This window comes from Phaethon aethereus, assembly GCF_964289735.1.
Source record: "Phaethon aethereus genome assembly, chromosome: 2".
NCBI lineage: Eukaryota > Metazoa > Chordata > Aves > Phaethontiformes > Phaethontidae > Phaethon > Phaethon aethereus.
In genome coordinates, this window is record NC_138582.1 from 132,557,435 (window position 1) to 132,577,111 (window position 19,677).

At 35.6% G+C, this 19,677-nt stretch overlaps 1 protein-coding gene across 2 annotated transcripts in view; it reads left to right on the forward strand.

Annotated features, from left to right (window-relative positions):
* Nucleotides 1–19,677, forward strand: part of ANKRD28 (ankyrin repeat domain 28) — a gene marked incomplete at its 5' end in the record, with an annotated part of 82,069 nt that overhangs the window by 40,754 nt on the left and 21,638 nt on the right. For both annotated transcript variants that reach the window (XM_082015634.1, XM_082015635.1), the window contains 8 exons: nucleotides 1,225–1,367; nucleotides 2,716–2,928; nucleotides 9,372–9,450; nucleotides 10,438–10,552; nucleotides 10,979–11,061; nucleotides 13,428–13,491; nucleotides 14,786–14,854; nucleotides 16,433–16,573. In XM_082015634.1, the coding sequence (XP_081871760.1) occupies nucleotides 1,225–1,367; nucleotides 2,716–2,928; nucleotides 9,372–9,450; nucleotides 10,438–10,552; nucleotides 10,979–11,061; nucleotides 13,428–13,491; nucleotides 14,786–14,854; nucleotides 16,433–16,573 (907 nt within the window). The remainder of the gene's footprint in view (nucleotides 1–1,224; nucleotides 1,368–2,715; nucleotides 2,929–9,371; nucleotides 9,451–10,437; nucleotides 10,553–10,978; nucleotides 11,062–13,427; nucleotides 13,492–14,785; nucleotides 14,855–16,432; nucleotides 16,574–19,677) is intronic.

The window sequence follows — 19,677 nt, forward strand, 5'->3', positions numbered from 1 at the left end:
TATGAAGCACTTAAACTGAAAGCTGGATTTGATACTTTTTACTTATATGTCTGACTGGATAAGCATAAGTATTTACTGTGCCCCTCACCACTTTTTTTAACTAAGGCATGGGTGTCACTTAAAAGGTAAAATGAAGAATCCCACATCTGTCTGTTCGGGTCAGTTAGAAAGGTAAAGCACTAAATCTGTTGTGGCCTATTTAACTGAAGTGTGCTCCTTTCTTCTGACACTTTGTGATGCTCATCTGTGTGTTTTCAGTGATTGACTTGTTTGGTAGTTAACAGCTGAGCAAGAATGACAGATTTTTTTGTTACCTCATTTTCATAGCTTTTCTCTTAGTGTGCAGTGGCACAACTGCCTGCAAGCTAGTGGGGCAGCATGTGGGCACAGTGCAGGGGAAAGCTGGTTGCCCTTCGCAGCAGCGGTGCAGCGTTGGGGCGCCTGGCCCAGCCACAAAGCTGGCGGTGAGAGCGACTGCCTGCTACTTCAGGGTGGGCTCCCTGCCCTCCCTTCCCTTTTCCACCCTCTTAGCTGGAACTTCCCCCAGGTCATCCCTTCCCTACGATCCTCCTCAACTCATACTCTCTTCTCCATACTCTCATCCCGGTGACTTAGGAGAATACTTGATGCTTCCTTTGAAGGAGCCTGAGTCAGTTTTGAAACTAGAGCTTTGCTAAATCCTGTATGATTTGGGTCAACATTGTGAAGGCTTTGCAAGTAAAGGATTGGGGGGGAATATATTTTTATGTAAAAATAGAACAATTTTATTCTTTTCATGTTTATGTAATTTTTTCGAAGTTTATACTGAAGGCCTTAACGGGTGTGCTTGCAGTTGAGGTGAAGGTGGAAGACTGGCAGTCACATTCTCTTTCAAGTTGTTAACAGAAACTTGCAGTAAATGTTTAATAATTACAAGCTTATTTCACCTCCCTAGTTCTCAAATCTTCCCCCCAAATCCTTCTGTATAAGCAGAAGACAAGATTTTTTTTAAGATACAAGATTATTTTGGCAGTATAAATACTGTGATTACTGGAGGGGGTATGTGAAAATACTCCCTTCTGGATATCAATATTTTATGTTGCTTTTATAGTTCACGATACAATTAGAATACAAGAACAATTCTTTGTTTTCCAGATTAGGTCCAAATGAATAAAGCCTTGTTCATGTTATAACACTTGTACAGTTATTAAGTTTGTAAACTTGTGCTTGTCTTTACTCTTTTAGGTCATATTGAAGTTGTGAAATTACTTGTGGCCCACGGTGCTGAAGTGACATGCAAAGACAAGAAATCATATACACCCTTACATGCTGCAGCATCTAGTGGGATGATCAGTGTAGTCAAATACCTTCTAGATCTTGGAGTTGATGTAAGGAAGAATAAAACAAAATGATCCATATCTTTTTGTTGTTTGAATTGCGCTTGTTAGTATTGTAGCACACTACTTAAGGACAGGTTATGATGTAGTGAAAGTAGTATTTCACTAGATCTTCATTCACCTGCTTTTTTCTCTTTAAAACCTCATTTCCCCCAAGTAACTTAAGAGCCTTGCACATTTTGCACAATTAATTGGAAGTAAATTTGTTTTTAGTAGGGTTTTGTGTTCATTTGGTATTTCTTACTCTTAGTTCATTGGACTAGAACTCAGGAAATAGGAATTCCGTTCCTAGCTTTGCCACACAATCCTTTTTGAACTGCAGGAAATTAAACACTTTTGCTTTAGTTATTTGTAAAATGTAGATGTTACTAATTTTCTTACATCACATAAATTTTGGAAAATACTAAAAAATGAAAGAAGCTTAAATACTACAGTAAGGAGGGTCATATTAATATTGAAATGAAAAGTAAATTAAAAGGCTCTACAGTACCTGCGTATAGAAAGTGTGTTAAGAACAAAGTGTCAAACTGTGTAAGAAATCTACATTGTGCATCACATTTTAGTCTTACAAGGCTGGATAATGATGCCAAAGCTCTAGCTTGAGAAGTAGATCAGAATTGAGTATCATGTTGTGCACAACAACAAATTCTACATCTGTACATGCCCTCCCCACCCACCCCCCAAAAAAAGGGAAATACATACTTTAGAGTCTTGTTTCGTTTAGCGATCGTTTTCTGACTTGGATGCCTAAACAGCAGCACCTCTTGTAATTCATTAGCGGAGTGTGATTGCATTTTAGAAGTAGTTCATAAGTAAAATTCCTGTTACACTCGGAAGCTACAGGGCCTCAGTAACATTGAAGAGCCCTCCTGTGTGTGTATACACGTGCTACATCTAAGGTTTCTGAATTTAAATGCCTAACATTTCTTTGAGGAGACTCAGTCCCTTTAACCTCCGTTTTTAACGGAAACCTGCAAATGCTGTTAAAAAATGATAGAGGTCCATGCTGTGCTTGGTCTGTAGCGTCTGTGCGAATTGCCACTGTTGACATTTTTTCCGTATGTGTGTTCTGTCAAGTTGCATACAGGAAACTGGTGTGCAGACAATTGGAGGAGGTTGGCTTACTTGTAAAGCAATTGTACTCTTTGTCGGTACACACTTCTTAATCAAAGTACTACATCCAGAACATGCCTTTAATTTCTGGTTTTGAAGAGTTCCAAAACGTAATGAAGAAGTTGTCTCGTGACATGAGATTTTTCTTTGTCATAATTAACTGCTGCGGTAATAGAGGTTTTTGCCTACTAACTAATCTGTTTTGTTTGGGTTTTTTCTCTGATAGATGAACGAACCAAATGCCTATGGAAATACTCCTCTCCATGTAGCTTGCTACAACGGGCAAGATGTTGTAGTGAATGAACTCATAGACTGCGGTGCTAATGTAAATCAAATGAATGAGAAGGGTTTTACACCTTTGCACTTTGCTGCTGCCTCAACACATGGAGCATTATGTTTAGAGCTTTTGGTCTGTAATGGAGCAGATGTAAATATGAAGGTAAGCGAACCCAAAGCCATCTGTTTACTTTTAAAGATGCTGTACATCTTTATCAGAGGTAATTTTTCAAAATCATGACAATAATGTTTAGAAGTTCCCACTGATTACTTCTGTAATTACACTGAGTACTTCTGTGAAAAGTATTATAGGAAAAATGAGCCAGTGTTGCTTCAAGGAACTTGATCTCAATCTGAAAACTTCAATGCGATGTAGTAAATAGCTCAAAAGGATAAAGAAGAAAGACGACAATACTGTCTGGTCAATGTTGATTTTAGATGTCAGAATTCCACATAATTTGTCTTCCCTAATCTATCCATATGAGTAAGAGCAAATCATATGGAAAAATGCAAAAGAACATGTTTTTCTTATTAATAAGCAGCATTAACAAAATCAAGGATATTTCAGAGAAATGTGTATGAACAGGCTAATTGCTGGAGCAGTTGAAGAGCTGATAATGTAAGATCCTAAAACCTAATTAATAAGGGAGAGTTGTGAAGGGTATATTAAAAATACAAAGGTAAGTAGATTAGGCCAATGGAAAGTCTTAAACAGCTGTTTTTTTAATTACTCCAGCAAAATTTTACAAGCAGAGTCATTGTATATTTTACATCACTACTTGGTCACAAGTCTTTGGCTGCAGAATATTCCTTAGAATCCAGTCTTAGCATAGATAGATTTTCTAATGCACACAAGCATAAAAGCAAATTAGAACCTATATCTTTTATTATCTTCTCAAGTCTGTAAAGTAAGATCTTGAGCTATGAGAGATGTGAGATCTCCTGTTTTGTATTAAGTTGATTTTTACTCTAGTAATGGAAACTTAACTGTGTTCAGAAGTACTCAGTTGCAGTATCCAATGTCTTCACAGGTTTCACGCTGGGGGAAGTGGGAAACAGCTATGTGGAATGAAAAGTCTAAGTGTTCCTCTTACAAAATATCTAATTTCCTATACTGTTGCCCACATGTGGTAGAAAGAGAATTATCTATCCTTTGCTGCTTAAAAAAAAAAAAAAAATCTGTTTAATAGAGTTATGTCTGAATTTCAGCACAATCTGGATAAGAGGTGAATATTAGAAGAACTAACATTCCTGTTAAAAATCATGGGGTTTGTCGCTCACCGCATGTAAGATATTCACACTGATTTTCAGCTAACTAGTTCGAAAATACAATTTTAAACCTATTGTTAATACAAAATCCATAGCCCACTGAAAATTTGGGAGTAGTTTAAAAGTAAGCTATTTGATGCAGAAAAGTCTTAGATGTATATTATTGCTCACTTTTACGTATATTTAAGCATGCAGCTCATTTAATGAAAACATACCTAAACTCAGTTGTGGAAAAACTCATCACCAAAATGCCCTGGAGAAGTAAGGAGCTGTGCTAAAGGGTTTATTGCCAACTTGTCCTAAAATACACAGGTCACAGTCCATTTATTTTTGTTGCCAGCTTTCTGCTCTGTGTAATGTCCCAGACTGGATATGACTGAGGCTTTAGCCTTAACAGGGCTGACTTCTGTCCTACATTCTTGAAGCATCATTTCTCAGTAATGTATGTTCTGTCATGAAAATAATCCCACAATGTTAAATATACTGATGATTATGTACATGTGTTACTCACACAAATAAGAAAAAGAGAGAAACATAAATATTACCAAGCAAAGAATTACTGTTTTCCTGTATGCTGGGTTGCAAGGGTTCATGACTTCGTGCATATTTCTGATGTAGAAGAAGTGGGGTGGGCTTCATTTCAGAAAGATATGCAGCAAGTAATGGTGGTTGAGGTTTTTTGGCTATTTGTTTTTGAATACACCTTAATTCTAGGTCAGGAATGAAAATGAAAAAATTCTAGCATTCTATTAGGATAATTAAACACTGTTAAAGATTACTATAATCTTTATGTTTGCGCTTAAAATAAGAATCTTTGTTTTACATATGATATACACTGTAGATACTAACTACATTTCGTCAGTTAAAACACAAAGTAACCTTAGAAATTGTTCTAATATCTTCAAAGTGACTGGCAAAGTTCATGAATTCTTTGAAGTTTATAATGTGGGTGAACTTTTTTTTGGAGGTGACAAAAGATATTTTAACATCAGAGATATGTATTGTTGCCTGCCTTCCCATTCAATTTTAGCTGAAACCAGGACAGGGGTCCAAAGTACAGATTTGTTGGTTTCTGTAACTTTAAAAAAAAAAAAAAAAGAAATCCTTTGAAAATTTAGTATGGGTAAACCCAGGTTTTCTCTTAAGCTTACTCTGAGATGACGGAATCATTTTTTTCTGAAGCATGGTAGTGATGGGGCTGGGAAATGCAGCCTGAAGCATATCAGAGCGCTGAAAATTTCAGCTGAAGTCGAAGAGCTTAGTAAAGATTTGGCTACTGAAGTTAGCCTGCTTCAGAAGAAAATGTCTTTACAGTGGAAAGGGTTAGTAGCTTTAGCTTTAGGTTGGCTGTGATTAAAAAATGTTGATTTAGTAAGTATCAAAACTGTGAAGTGCAAAATTAATCAAGTAGGGTTGTGTAGGGATTTTAACCAATTATAGCCTGGAAACATCACTTATCCTGTTTCCACACCAATATGTGTCTTGGTTGTAATTCTGTTAATAGCATTTCTGTGTATTTATACCAGTATGACCGAATTTGGCCTGTGAATTTCTGCCTGAAGGTGTCAACAGCCTTACTTTGTATATGAAAACTTAATCACTTGCACTGTTGAAAAGTACAAGAACGGAGGCAATAGAAAATAATTTCCAAGTCAACTTCTGCATCCTTGGAAAGGCCTATAAGGATAAATCTTGGATTTAATCAGAAGAACAATCCCTAAAAAATAGAAAATGGAAATTGAATTAGAATATGTAGCTAAGAAAAATTTGTAGAGTTAAAATGGGATGCTTGTAGAGCATTCTTACTAAGTATTTATTGAAACCAAGCCTCTTCAGTTTCCAAATAGTTCAATAGTTTGGCTGAAGTTCAAAGCAGTTTTTACAATTGTTATAAGATTTATTTTTCATCATAATTATATTGCTTGTATAATCTGATTCAGTAGTTCCCTCCCATGTGCAACTGTTTCTGTGTTTTTAGAGGTAACAGTGGATATGGACAGTAATCTAGGTGCAGACTAGACAGTACTATTAGAGCACTTTCTGCTGTGGATGGCCTAGTGAGGGAGAGCAAAAGGGAAACGCTCTTATTCTTGATGGCAGATGGAGGGTAAGTGCTTGTGCATATCTGTGGATGCTGGCCTCATGTCAAGAAGGGAATATGTAGCAGAAGATAACGGAACAGTAGAAATTTGTTACATGCTTTTTATCACCTCTGTAGGCAGAGGACATAATTTCGTACTAGTTTTTGTAGCCTTGTCATGTCCATATAGTACTGTAGAACAGTGAGTCCTGTTAAATATTGCTCATTACAGCAGCACTGTCTCCTCACTATTCAGGATTTCCATGCATGGGAGAACACGTTGAAATGAGTACATAATGGGACAGTATTAATTGTTTTATGGGCCCCCTTGCTGCTTGGAAAATTCAATGACCTAAATACAAAAAGTATTTTACTTCCACTGGTGATACTAGAACATAAGAATTGCTGCTAGGGGGAGATTTCATTTGGAGGAATGCTGTGGTATGATAGACCCACATTTCCCCTGACCCTCGGTGAAGCTCAGTAGCCTGAGTACAGTTAAATCTCAGTAATCATTTGATAGAACGCCCTGTGCTGTGTGTTAATTCTTTCTGTCTAATAGCAGTTACTGTTCTTAGCAAATTTCATATGATCTTATGTATTTTGTGGATATGTTTTCTCTAGTGATAGAGGAAATTTGAGTGATTTCTTTCCTTTTACCACACTTAATTGAGTTTCAGTGAAGATGACAAAAGTTATCATTAGCCCATAGCTATTCTGTCATGTGCTCTGATCCTGTCTGATCTTGCAAAATCAGACAACTGTAGTTAACAGTTAGATAGAAGACCTTAAAGGCATAAAAAAAGGAAATTGAAGCAAAAGTTTAGAAGACACGTCCTTATGCAGTCCAACCTCCTGGCATCTCAGGAAACAGTACTTTGCTCAATAAATAGAGCATTGCTGTTTCATTGCTTAAAGAACTCTTTGGCTACTGGTTCTGATTCTGTATATCCTTCTCTAGTGGCGATGTCTAAGAAGGGAATTCTGAATGCAATCCTACACCTACCAGTTTAACTTCAACATGGAAATCATTACCCATATTTAATTTTATACCTGTTCTATGTTTGTATGTTGATAGACAATTGTGCATTATGTTATTGCAAAGGAGCCTGGGACTGTTAGGCTAGAGAGAGACACTGTCGATAATCAAATCCATTGTCTTAGAAATCTACATTAAGTACATTTTTGAGTAAATTTGAGCGAAGTAAATCTAAAAATCCATTATTGATTGTACTGTAGTTTTTCATTTAGAACTGGAAAATTATTTTGCAGCTTATTTTGCTGTCCTTTGCAAGATCTTACTCATATTGTCTTGTGAGGGTTCTCACTTGACCACCAGGATCCTTAATTTCTGATACTGTTACCTTAGCTTATTCTTATGTCGTTGTAAGGTACTTTATTAATGTGCTCAGTGAGACTTGGATCTACTTTTTTCTGCTCCATCTTCTTACTCTTCATTAGCCTTCCTTTGAGATACAAATTTAACATATCTGAGCCAATGAGGTTGCAAGCTTCTTTATCCAAGCCCTTAAATTTTTCTGTGTGTTACTTCACTAGTTTATTTCCTTTCTCAAAGTTTCCCCTTCTAAAGTTTAAAACGTTAGTTACCAAAGCAGCTTTTGGTCACTCACTCCGACTAAGCTTATTTTATGTGATCATTTTTCTTTAAATTAATTGATTCTTTAGCTTAAAGAAGGAAAAGAAGTGAGGGAAAGAGACACAAGATGTGTAAAAATTGTTTTAAAGGAGGAATATAATTGGACACAGAGAATATTAATGGTTGAATAAAAAGAGTAGAACTAAACTGCGTAGAGAAAGATGAAAGGTAGACATTAGAAGAAAATTCTCTATGTAAGAAAACTGGAGCATAGAGATTGCTTGGGGAAGTTGTCACTTACGTGTTTATTTGGCGTTTTCTTAAGGCCTCCAATGACAGAAGTTAAATCGATTGTCCAATTCCTCAAGTGGATTTCAATCCCATTTTCTGTGTATCTTTGCATCTCTATGGATATGTGGATCTGTCTTTTGGATTATTTAGGATCAAAGAAATCTGCTAGCTGAAACATCTGAGGATAACTTGGTTGTCATTATAAAGTGTTTTATTTCTTTCAGTTTAGATCTGAGAAGACACTGTTTCCCGTAATTGCATTGCTCTAGGTGGTGTATGCTGCTCTGTGCAGTCACACAACTAAAAATTACACATCGAACTCTGTCTGAAAGGGTACTCCAGCAGACTTTCAGTAACACATCCATAGAAGCTTTGCCACTTGGTTCCGAAGGAACTGTAAAGATGGGAAGACACTTTTGCACATGACAGCAATTAATGACATTTCAATACATATGTTCATATCGTATGTTCCCCCTACCGTCTTTGTCTTTTTTAACTTTGTATTTTGTGAACATTTCATGCTCTTCAAAGCCAATGTGTAAAATTTAAAGATGTAGTATGCATGTGCATCCAAGAGTGCTTTTATTTTCTGTGAGTGTCATGTTTGCAGTTTTTTGTGTGCATTTGTAGGGACATTTTCTGTAGTAAAGCTTTCCCATTACCTATGATAAAGGGAGGTGGGGGGTGGATCGTCTTAAGTAACAGTAAAGGAAAAAGAAGGGTTTGTAAGTGCATCGAGATTGTGCTGTTAAAAATTTAAATTCCCTTATACATTACTGTTGGCCTACTTGAAGGACATGTTTACTGGGTGAATGACTAAGTGCACATTTTACGTGTGTGTCAAATGTATAGTACCTATTATGGTTGAATAGTTCTAACCTAGGATTACTTGTGGTATATGATAAATCGGTTACAAATACCACTTTGTGGAAATTCTCATGAAACACGTGAGCTTTTTAATGTGTTGTCTTCTAATATAATGTGTAAACCTTTACAGTAAATAGAGCTATTTTCTTTCAGGAAACGAACTTAATTTAAAGCAGCATTGTTTTGTTTTCAACTCAGGCAGGGGGAGAGTTGGACATAGGCTTGTTGCTAAAGTTCTGTGTGCTGTCATCATCCTCTTGAGAGTGATTATCCTAAAGACATAACTGTGCCTGAGTGGGTATCACTGAGTCGTCACTCACAGCTGGAAGAGTGATTAAGAGCAGCTCTTTTGAAAAGCCTGCCATGTCATGCTGACTTGTCACTGCCAGCATCTGTCTTGCAGAAGTGCATAGAAACACTTTTTTTTTTTGTCAGTTCTGATGGATTATTATTAGTGGCCATAAGTAAACACTTGCTTGGTTTTTTTTTTTTTCTTTTCCAGAGTAAAGATGGGAAAACACCTTTGCACATGACAGCAATCCATGGTAGATTTTCAAGATCTCAAACCATCATTCAAAATGGTAAAAAGGGGGAGGAAGTAGTTTTGTCATCAGCTTTCCAGTATTACAAATATTTCATTCCTTTTATATTGATAACAGTGTACTGAAAATTTTTTTATCCAGTGTCCATTAGTAGGTCAGATAATGATGGAGTCTGGCATATCTGCTGTCGTGCTTTAGCCCCAGCCGGCAACTAAGCACCACGAAGCTGCTCACTCACTTCCCCCTCCCCCAGTGGGACGGGGGAGAGAACTGGGAAAAAAACTCGTGGGTTGAGATAAAAACAGTTTAATAGGACGGCAAGAAAGAAAGAAACAACGATGATAACAACAATAATACTACTGACAAAGGAATATACAAGAACGAATGATGCCCTCGTGAGCAATTGCTCACCACCCGGTGATTGATAGCCCATCCCTGAGCAGCTATTTCCACCCCCCAGCTAACTCCAGTTTATGTACTGGGTGTGACGTTATATGGTATAGAATATCTCTTTGTCCAGCCTGGGCCAGCTGTCCTGGCCGTGTCCCCTCTCAGCTCCCCTCCTCAGCACGAGAAGCTGGACTGTCCTTGACTACTTAGCAACAACTCAAAACATCAGCACATTATCAACAGTTTCTCATCCCAAATCCAAAACACAGCCTCACACTAGCTTCTGTGAAGAAAACCAGCTCTATCCTGGCTGAAACCAAGACATCTGCTTATAAAGTTTGATAAATGACATTGAAGAAGTGTTTGTTTTTCAGAATGCGGGAAAATATATTAATTTCTCTTCCGTAACCCAGGCTGCAGAAAGTTTGTCCCATATGGTTATGTAATAAGCAAAACAAGGAGAAGCATTTTATTAGTAGTACTAAATACCACTAAAAGCTGTATAGATTTTAAGTCCAAAGTAATCATTCATGGACAATTATTAATGTTGCTTGAATTACCATCAGTGCTGTTTTTCTAACAAAAGTATCTGTATGCCTACATATATTCTTACTTAGTAATTACTTTTTATTACAGGAGCTGAAATAGACTGTGAAGATAAAAATGGAAATACTCCTTTGCACATAGCAGCTAGATATGGCCATGAGCTATTAATCAACACTCTGATTACGAGTGGTGCTGACACTGCAAAGTAGGTAACTTTACTGACATGAATGCAAACTGAGAGAATTTAGAAATGTATTTATTAGATTAACAAGACTAGTATGATTTTTTTAATATCATCTTCAACTTGAAATAGGAATTTTTTTTGTGTATTATCCTGTATTGTAATTTTAAGTAGCTATACAGTACATCGCAATTTGTACAAAAAGAAAGAGAAATAGATTTTCCTCTAATGTATTTGAATTAAAAACTCTGGAAGTTTTAATACACTGTTGCACTGAATTAACGCGTCCTGCTAGAAAGCTTAAGAAAGTGTTTAATATGTGAAGTTTTCCTAAGGCTCAGTATTCTCATTAGGTGGTTTGCTGAACCCACCATGCACTTTGGCACACAATCATGTTTGTTTTATTTTATTTGTAATGAAACTGTGATACCTGATTATGGTGTATCTTAGGCGGGGTATACATGGGATGTTTCCTCTCCATTTGGCAGCATTAAGTGGATTTTCAGACTGCTGCAGAAAGCTCCTCTCATCAGGTAGGATATTCTTAAAAAAAAATCTTATGGCTGCTTTTTACTTTGTTTTTTATTGCATCTAATAGCTTTTAATTAAGTCTTAATTTGGTAATGTATAAAAATCTTTGTAGTTTGCTAGTAGCTTGGGGCCAGTGCTTGTTGTTTGTTTTTTTTTAATGGACAGTTAAGTAGTTAAAGTAAATGCAAACTTTTACAGAAGTAATGAAAAAAAAATTGAAATAGTGCATCTGTAACTTTTTAAAAGTTGTGTTTGTGCATTTTAAGTTGGCTATAGAGGTGAGATGATTGGTTCAGACCATAAAGCAACTTCAGAGAGCAAGACTAGTGAATGACTTCATTGAGTGTCCTCCATTTCCCTTCCATGATGTCTTCAGCTTAGTACAGATCAGTCTATTCCTGTCTGATCCTATAGTGGGCAATTCTGAAAACTGCAGACTGCTACATTAAGAAACTGTTGCATTGGTGGTTTATTGTTTATTAAATGCAACCCACACTGCACTTCACCTTCATTGTTTGATTCCTCCCTGACACTGGGGAGTGTTATAAGGTTATTACTTCCCTTGTTGTCCGGGGTCTGCTCTGGTGTGAATTCTGAGCTCTCTGAACCATTCTAATTCTGAGAAAGTAGATTTGTCTGAAGGACTGTGGAGGCTTCAGGAACAGAAGAATAATAAGAAGAAAGTAAATGGTTCTATATTAATCTGAAGGCACTTCATGTTTTTAGAAAAAAGAAGAGTAGGGGGCAGAGGGTCGGAGGAGAAGGAAGAGTAAGAAGTTGCTTCCCCAGCTTTATGTCTGCTAGGAAAGCCTGGGAGAAGAACCGAAGGAGTATAATTAAAACCACCACCAGTAAAGCTTTTTATTTCACTGTCCTGTCATGGACAAGCTTGCAAGGATTCGCTCCAGGAAAGAACTGTCCTGCAGTTCACTATATTTCAATTGGATGCATTCAAAATGAGGAGTACTATGGCTCTTTCTCCTTTCTGCACATGGTACTGTGCTGGCTGTGCACTTACTGGAGATTCAGTACGGCAAAGGAATCCCCGCAGAAGACTTGCAAGTGGTTTACATGAGTTGAGCAAACTTAGATGTAAATCTGGCCTGGAGCAGATAAGGTCTTTATGAGTATGTTCAGCCTTCAGACTGGAAAGACTAGATACTGCTAACAGCTTATTAGAACATGCTTTTGGTGTGGAAATTGGTATCTGCAGACTATATGCCCTTTTTGGTTTTGTCTCATTTACGTAAATTCAGAATCTGATTTTTATATTCATGTGAAGGCCTTAAAAAATTAAAAAAAAAAAAAATCATGTCTGCTTTGTCTCAGTACTGAATGGCATTTAAGTAGTTAGTGGTGTTAGACAAGCAACCTAGAGATGTGGAAAAGCATCAAAGACTACTTTTCAAATCAGATTGGTAAACTGTCTTAACTTTGCTGTGTATTACTGCCTATTGAAATGGGAGGAGAGTATCGTGGCACATAGAAAACCCATGTTTTGGGGGCTATGGAGTGGGAAAACAGTCTTGAATAGTAGTACTCTTGAATAACGCATCCTGTGTTGGTCACTATTTGTCATTAATGAAAAATTCTTAAAAAGGAAAAAAAAAAATTGGATTCCCAGGCAAAAGTACCAAAACTGGAGATGTAGTGAGTAAGTTTTGTTAGACAAGAGCAAGCCTCTTAGGAGAATATAGACATTTTCTCAAACAAAAGTGTAGCTTTGAAACCTGATTTAAATTGTAATCTTCATGTCAAAAGGTATGGTTAGATATGGAGTTACACAGTTAAAGTGTGTAATCTCAAATTTGAAGTTCCATAGTTCACACATTTTGACAAGAGAAAACTACAATGTTCTCTAAAGGGCTTCTCTTTAAGTAATTGCTATTCACAGCCTTCACTCCAGCTTAAAGTTCTTCTCTGGGACCAGAGTTAAACTCAAGGATGAAATTGAAGTAGTTTCTGGATTTAGTAATGCTGACTTCCCCCTCTTTATTTATTTAAAAAAAAAAAAAAATCTCTGTGTAACACTGATAAATTCTAGCATATTCTTAATTCCCCTATTACCTTCATACGTTTTATTTTCAATACTAAATTACACAGAAGTATTAGCAGGTAAATAAAGTAAGAGAATATAACCTCTTGCCTCAGTGCAGCTAATTGTCTTTTACTTTATCCCTTTCAGTTTTACTTGAATGCCTGTTTTTCAAAATATTGCAAATAGCAAGGATGTGTTTCAAATTAATTTTCAGTGCTTAAGTTTGCAAATAGCTGTTAAGTTTACTTAGGAAGCATTTCTCTTAAGAGTAGATGAGAGCAATTTTGTGAAAGGTGGTGTTACATAATGATTTTACAAAATACTTGACAGGTTTTGACATTGACACACCAGATGATTTCGGCAGGACTTGTCTTCATGCAGCTGCAGCTGGAGGGTATGTAAAAAAGTATTCGTGCTTTCCTATTTAGAGTTCTTTTTTCAATTGCTGATCATTCCTGTTCTTCGTATTATTTCCTCTCTGTACTTTTCCTGCCCTCTCCCCTTGGAATTTGTGTAAACATGAAAATAATTTCAAGATGGATTCTATCTACAAACAATAAAAATAAATTAAATATTCGGCTCAATAAGTAATTATTGGAGTACAGTGTCCAAGTATCATCTGCCTTACCTTAGGTTTATGCTTGGGGATGAACTGAATTTTATTTTAAATTCCCATGGAAGATGATGGTGATGGTATTTTTAGAATTTACAGCATTCAAAGATGGCATGCCCTGCTCAGAACACTGTAGGGCATGAGGTAGAGAACAGCAACTTTGGGAAATATGTTTTTACCAAATCTATAAACAAAAGATCGATCTAACTAAATTAAAAGCCATAATTAAATTCCAGAGTTTAGGTGGATGAAGTAGTCAGAACTACTTGCTCATCACTTGAGTTGTGATCCATATTGATTATTGTTATTGTATTGTAGGTTTTCTATAGCAGCTACTCAAAATTGCCTGGAAGAATTGGGTAATAAATTTCATGATACACTTTGTGGGACACAAGAACTCCATGATCTTGATATTTTCATTTTTCTGTTTCAATGTTGTTTAATACTGTTAAGTAATCATTCTAAGTCAAAAGATACTTGATAGATACATCCTTGTTGCAAATGACTAAGGTTAAAATGCTATCTTTTCATATAAAAACACATAATTTGTGACACATTTCCCTCATTCATCTCCAGTTTAGGAAAGTTACTAAGATAGTGTTTAAACAATAAGCAGTATTGTACATCTTTTATGATTATCATATTGTATTGAAAATTAATTACACTAAAAAGTAAACTATTTATGTTGCAACTTATATTTGGCCTTAAAAAATACACTGTGCTGGAATCCTGGTAGCAAAAAGCATGTGACATGCAGGTGTTATTGTTTCTTTGCTTTAAAGAATTGAAATTTCTATTAAATTAGGTTAATGTTTTTGTGCTTTCTGCATGCCATTTGATATCAATAAAATTTCTGTATATGGACTTGAAATGATTTATATTCTTTCCTGATTTGGTCCTGCAATTATGAAATGTATTTTACATACAAAATTATATTTATCAAAATTTTCATATGATAGTTCAGTTCCATTTAAAAACCATGAGATGTATATGTGTAGCAGTTTTAATATTTGCAGAGGCCAATATTAGGGAAATAAAACTTGCAATCACAAGTAATAATGCATTAATTTAATAGGAATTTGGAGTGCCTAAATCTTCTGCTAAATACTGGTGCAGACTTCAACAAAAAGGACAGATTTGGGAGGTAAGACATTCTAGATTTGTATATTGTAAAGAGCTGTTAAAAGTATTACAGAAGTATCATATTGCTATGTGGGCATGTCTATGTGTTTAGTTTAAATGTTTTTTAAGATAAGATGTCTCTAGTAAACTGTGCTTCAGCATATGTTACCGAAGGTTACAAACATATCTTGTTTATTGTGTTTTGTCAAAGTAGGTGTTCAGTCTCTTTTTTTTTTTTTTAAAAACTGAGTTCCATATTCAACTGTAATTTTAATGAGCCTTTTTTGCATATAACATGGACCTAATGAGTTTAAATTTCTCTCCTCCAAGGACATTAGTGATGTTTTCTCATAATGTATTAGTCAAACCTATAAATCAGTTGCTATTTCTAAACCTTTTTATTAAAAAATCCATTATTTTATTATAACTGCTTCACCGTTTTCCTCTCATGACATCCATCCCTTTCTGTTTCCTTGTTTGTGCTCTGAACTCTTCTGGAATCACATTAATTTCTATTTTTAGCATAGGATTATTTAAGTTTAGATGGCATGATCAGTACTTGTATAAAATCTCACATACATCATGGAAAGTATGATTTTCCAGGATGTGAACAGCAGGACTTGAGGAGAATGTTATGGTTCCAAAGTTGTAGTTTGCTTTAAATTCCACTTCCATTCTTTTCTGAGAAAAGAACAACTACGTGTCACAACTTTTGTCATTGAAAGTTGTTTTTTTATGGGTTTGGCTTGTTTTTTTGTTTAACATGCATGTTATATAGAGCAATTATTTCGGGAGATTAAAACAGTTAAAAATGGAGAGAAACGCGAAAAAGTAATTTTAAGGGAGAAGGAAGAGGTAGGACACTTTAAAGTGCCTGACTCTCTCCTCAAAATTGAGATATTTATAGTAGCAATCTCTTTTTAAAAGCACAAAATGGAATTCTGAGTCATATTGGTGCTTTTGAAATTTTGTCTGAACTGGTTTATTTAGAGAATTGTTTATGTGTTTGAAGCTGGAATAAGTTTCCTCTGAGATTATACATCAGTACTAATAAATTTGCAGTTTTGTTGTAAGAAGACAAGATATATTTTTAGAAGTTTTCTTTAACAATACCTCTGGTATGTTAGTACAGTTAAAAATAAATAATGCTTACCTCCTTTAGATAAAATTCAGATCTGTTTGTCAAAAATATCTACTTTGTTGTTGTGTTTTATTTTGACCTTGTTTAGTTGCTATGCAGTTCTTAGATTTGTTCATATTTTTCCTTGTAGCTTACTTAATTAAAAATAATATTTCTAATGTAAACTTGATTTTCCTCTATATGTTTACACAAGAAAATTCATATAAAGCTTTCCTTAATACAAAGTTTGTCCATATTTTAGCTGGTAAACAGATCCCCTAGATACTGTTCTGCATTATTAAATGGCCCCTAGAAAATGGCCCCATTTTTTAATATTGTAGTGATGCATTCTTCACCACAAATACTTGTTAAAAGAATGTAAGGAGGATTTAAATTTTATTTTACTTTGCATTTTCTGTCTCTATAATACTATTTTGTTGTTATTTACCATTGTACTTTTTATTTAAATGTGTACTAAAGAACTCCACTCCATTATGCTGCTGCCAATTGTAATTATCAGTGCCTGTTTGCCCTTGTGGGATCTGGAGCTAGTGTGAATGACCTTGATGAGAGAGGTTGTACACCTCTGCACTATGCAGCTGCATCAGACACAGATGGAAAGTAAGTAGCATGCTTTGTACTTAAATCCTTTCTCCTTAGAAACATTTGACCTGTGAATTTTGTGTATGTTCTGCCTTCATAATTGCCAAGTGCATTTTTTTTATATTTTCAAAGGTTAAACTTGACAGTGGATTGTTCATTGTACATAAAATATTTTATGTAACAAATGTTTCTAAGAAAAATGAACAATAATAAAATGTATTGTAATTTTTTGGTTATGTCCTATAATGCAGGTGTCCTAATTCAGGAATTCATTGGGAATAGAGTTTTTAATCCGATCTGCTCTGTAGTGGTTTAGTAAATATCGTTTATCACTATGACATTTCTGAGCAGGAGGGTCATTTTTGCTTTAAAATCAAATTCTGATGAAGGATGGTGTGTTTTATGGTGCATTCTTAATGTTGCCCAAAAATCTGTGTAGCTAGTCGGAAATACACTGTAAAACTAGACTGTAAGTTACAGTAAGCCTATGTCAGGGTAAAAATGAACATTCAAATATAAGATGCTTTATCCATTTGATGCTTGATTAAACTATTCATGTTTGGCATTACAACTCTCCCTTGTCAGTGTAAATTTTGTGAAAAAAGTTACACTTTTATCAATGAAATGCATCCAGAATCTTTCATAAATCCATAAATGTCTCTTGCATGTGTTTATTTTGTAACTAATTGTTATATTTAACATCGTTATTAATGACTTAAATGCTTACATGCAAAACTTATATAGATAGCCCAAAACTGGTGAGGTTACTTAAGCTCCAGACACTGTATATATTGAGACTTGAGAAGAGTGCCACTTGCATGTGCAGACACTCAAATACACAGGTCAAAACAAGCTGGTGTGCAGCATCGCATTTCAAATGCATACAGGGACACCTTCACTGGAAAAGAGTGCTGCTTAGTGCCATATCATCCTGTTTTAATACAGCACCTTTCAAAAGGTGAGGTAGCAATAGGAATGTGGTGGCATGTAACTTGCAGATTGGGTTTTGAAGGGTAAATAAGGAACACTTTCATGGCCATTTAACTAATATTTAAAGTACGTGCCTTTTTACGTAAAGCCAAATTTCAAAACAAAACTGCTGCTTTTTAGATACACTTTCAGTTCCTGCTGGAGTTTGCTGAGATAATTGTACTTTAATTGCCCTCTTACAAGTTGAACTAGGATTAATTTTAGCTTCGCAGTTGCTCTGAAAACCTCCAAACTATAGTGGTTCTTCAGATGACATCGTTTTGCCATCTGTCTTATAAAAGGCACAAGCAAGAATGATGATGGCAATACTGCAGAGCTTTGGGAGATAACTCAAAGAATTGTCTCTGGAAGCCATGTGATACTGCCTTTCTGATTAACAATTGGCTCTCTGGAAGACAAGCTGCAAAGCAGAATGGCCTGAGGAGAGGCATTTTATATTGATGCAGCAAGATGATTAGTAACAGCTGGAAAGCCAGCTCATATTCAAAACAGGAATGAAGCTAAAAATGATTGCTCAGTTGGAATATAAAGCCTGGAAAAAAATGTCAGGAAATTATTTATATAGAAATGCCAAAGATATTTATGTGCATTTTTTATAGTCTTTGTTCAGACATCTTTAAAGACAGATTTTAGGGACAAGGATGTTTTTGCTGAAAAATATTTCCTGTTTGTTCCTGTTTGGAAATGTTTCTTCTGTGTCTTTAACAACTGCTTCTAATCTGGAACAAACACCAGTGAGCCTCCTTTTGACAAGGCTGGACAGAGAAACATGATCGCAGAATGAGATAAACTAAGCAGCATCTTTAGGGGAGAAAAACCACTCTCTTTCTATGTTAGAATTATTTAATCGACAGTACACCAATAAAGATAAACTTATTTCCCATTTATTATCTGGACTTTCAGGAAGTTTGATTAATCTCCTTTTAAAGACGTCTGTTGAGGACAGTTAAATATGCAAAAGATGCTAAGTTAATCTCTTTCCTGGATGAGAAGAAACAGCAAAAGTAATTATCTGTTTTGTATTGGAAAGAATGGGTACTCAAGGATTTTTAGTGAACTTTGCTTCCTGCGGTGTATTTAGTGTACTGTGGCTTTTGTGAGCATACAAATACAGAAAGTACACAAGTATAAAAATTCAGATGGCCAAGGCCAGTGATGTTTAATGTTTATTAATGAGCCATGAAAGTAAAAAATAATTTATTAAAATTAACAACCAAAGTTAGGCAATTGGACAAATAAAATTATAGGGACAATAATTCTCACTCGATGGGACAAATTGACTTCTCTTTGGATTCTCAGAAATCTCATCCTGTTTTAATTCACATAAAAACATACAAGCACGGTTGCCATTGATGAAACTTAGGCATTTGTTTACTGAACAAACAAAACCTGAATGAGTTGGTTAAAAGCATAGATATGCCTTACAGTTAGCTTTTTTTTTTTTTAGATATGTTGAACTTATTGTAAAGTTATTTACATCTTGTGTTAAAAAGATTATTATTTAAAACTGGAAAATTTTTACCTTTTTCACTACCTAAGTCATTTTCTCCTTTATGCTCGACACAAAATGATGGAAGCGAGAGTGCACCTTGGCATCGCTCCTGTTCTTCGCAACTTTGTAATGAGACACTTCCTTGTTTATAGTTTTTTCTGCAGCTTTTTGCCCCTTTCATCTCCACTCACCTGGTTTGTGACTTTAACCCTTTGTCTGGGATGGAAAAGCAAATGTCAGGTCTTCAGTTCAGGAAATCGCTGTTGTTGCACATGAGGTTATCGGGCCCTTGACTCAGTACAGCTGTCTTATGTTGAAATGTGTTTCCATTTCATCACAGCTGGTACTGGATCTCATTCAGGTGATGAACTTGCCTGGAGTCAGCAGATGGAACAGTGCCCTTCCTTGAAAGAACTTAGGAAGAGTTCTGATGTTGCAGGGTCATGCTGTCTTCCCTCAGCATCTTGCTACATCAATATAAAAACGATGGCTGCTTTTGTAGAATTTCTGCCTGTATTTCTCCAAGGCTTGAATGTTCTCCAGGGTTTTGAGTGATCAAGTTTCTACTCTTAACGGCATTGATCAGAGGTCATGTTAGGATCCTTCTCTCTCAAATCTAAACCCGCTGTATCCCACTGCA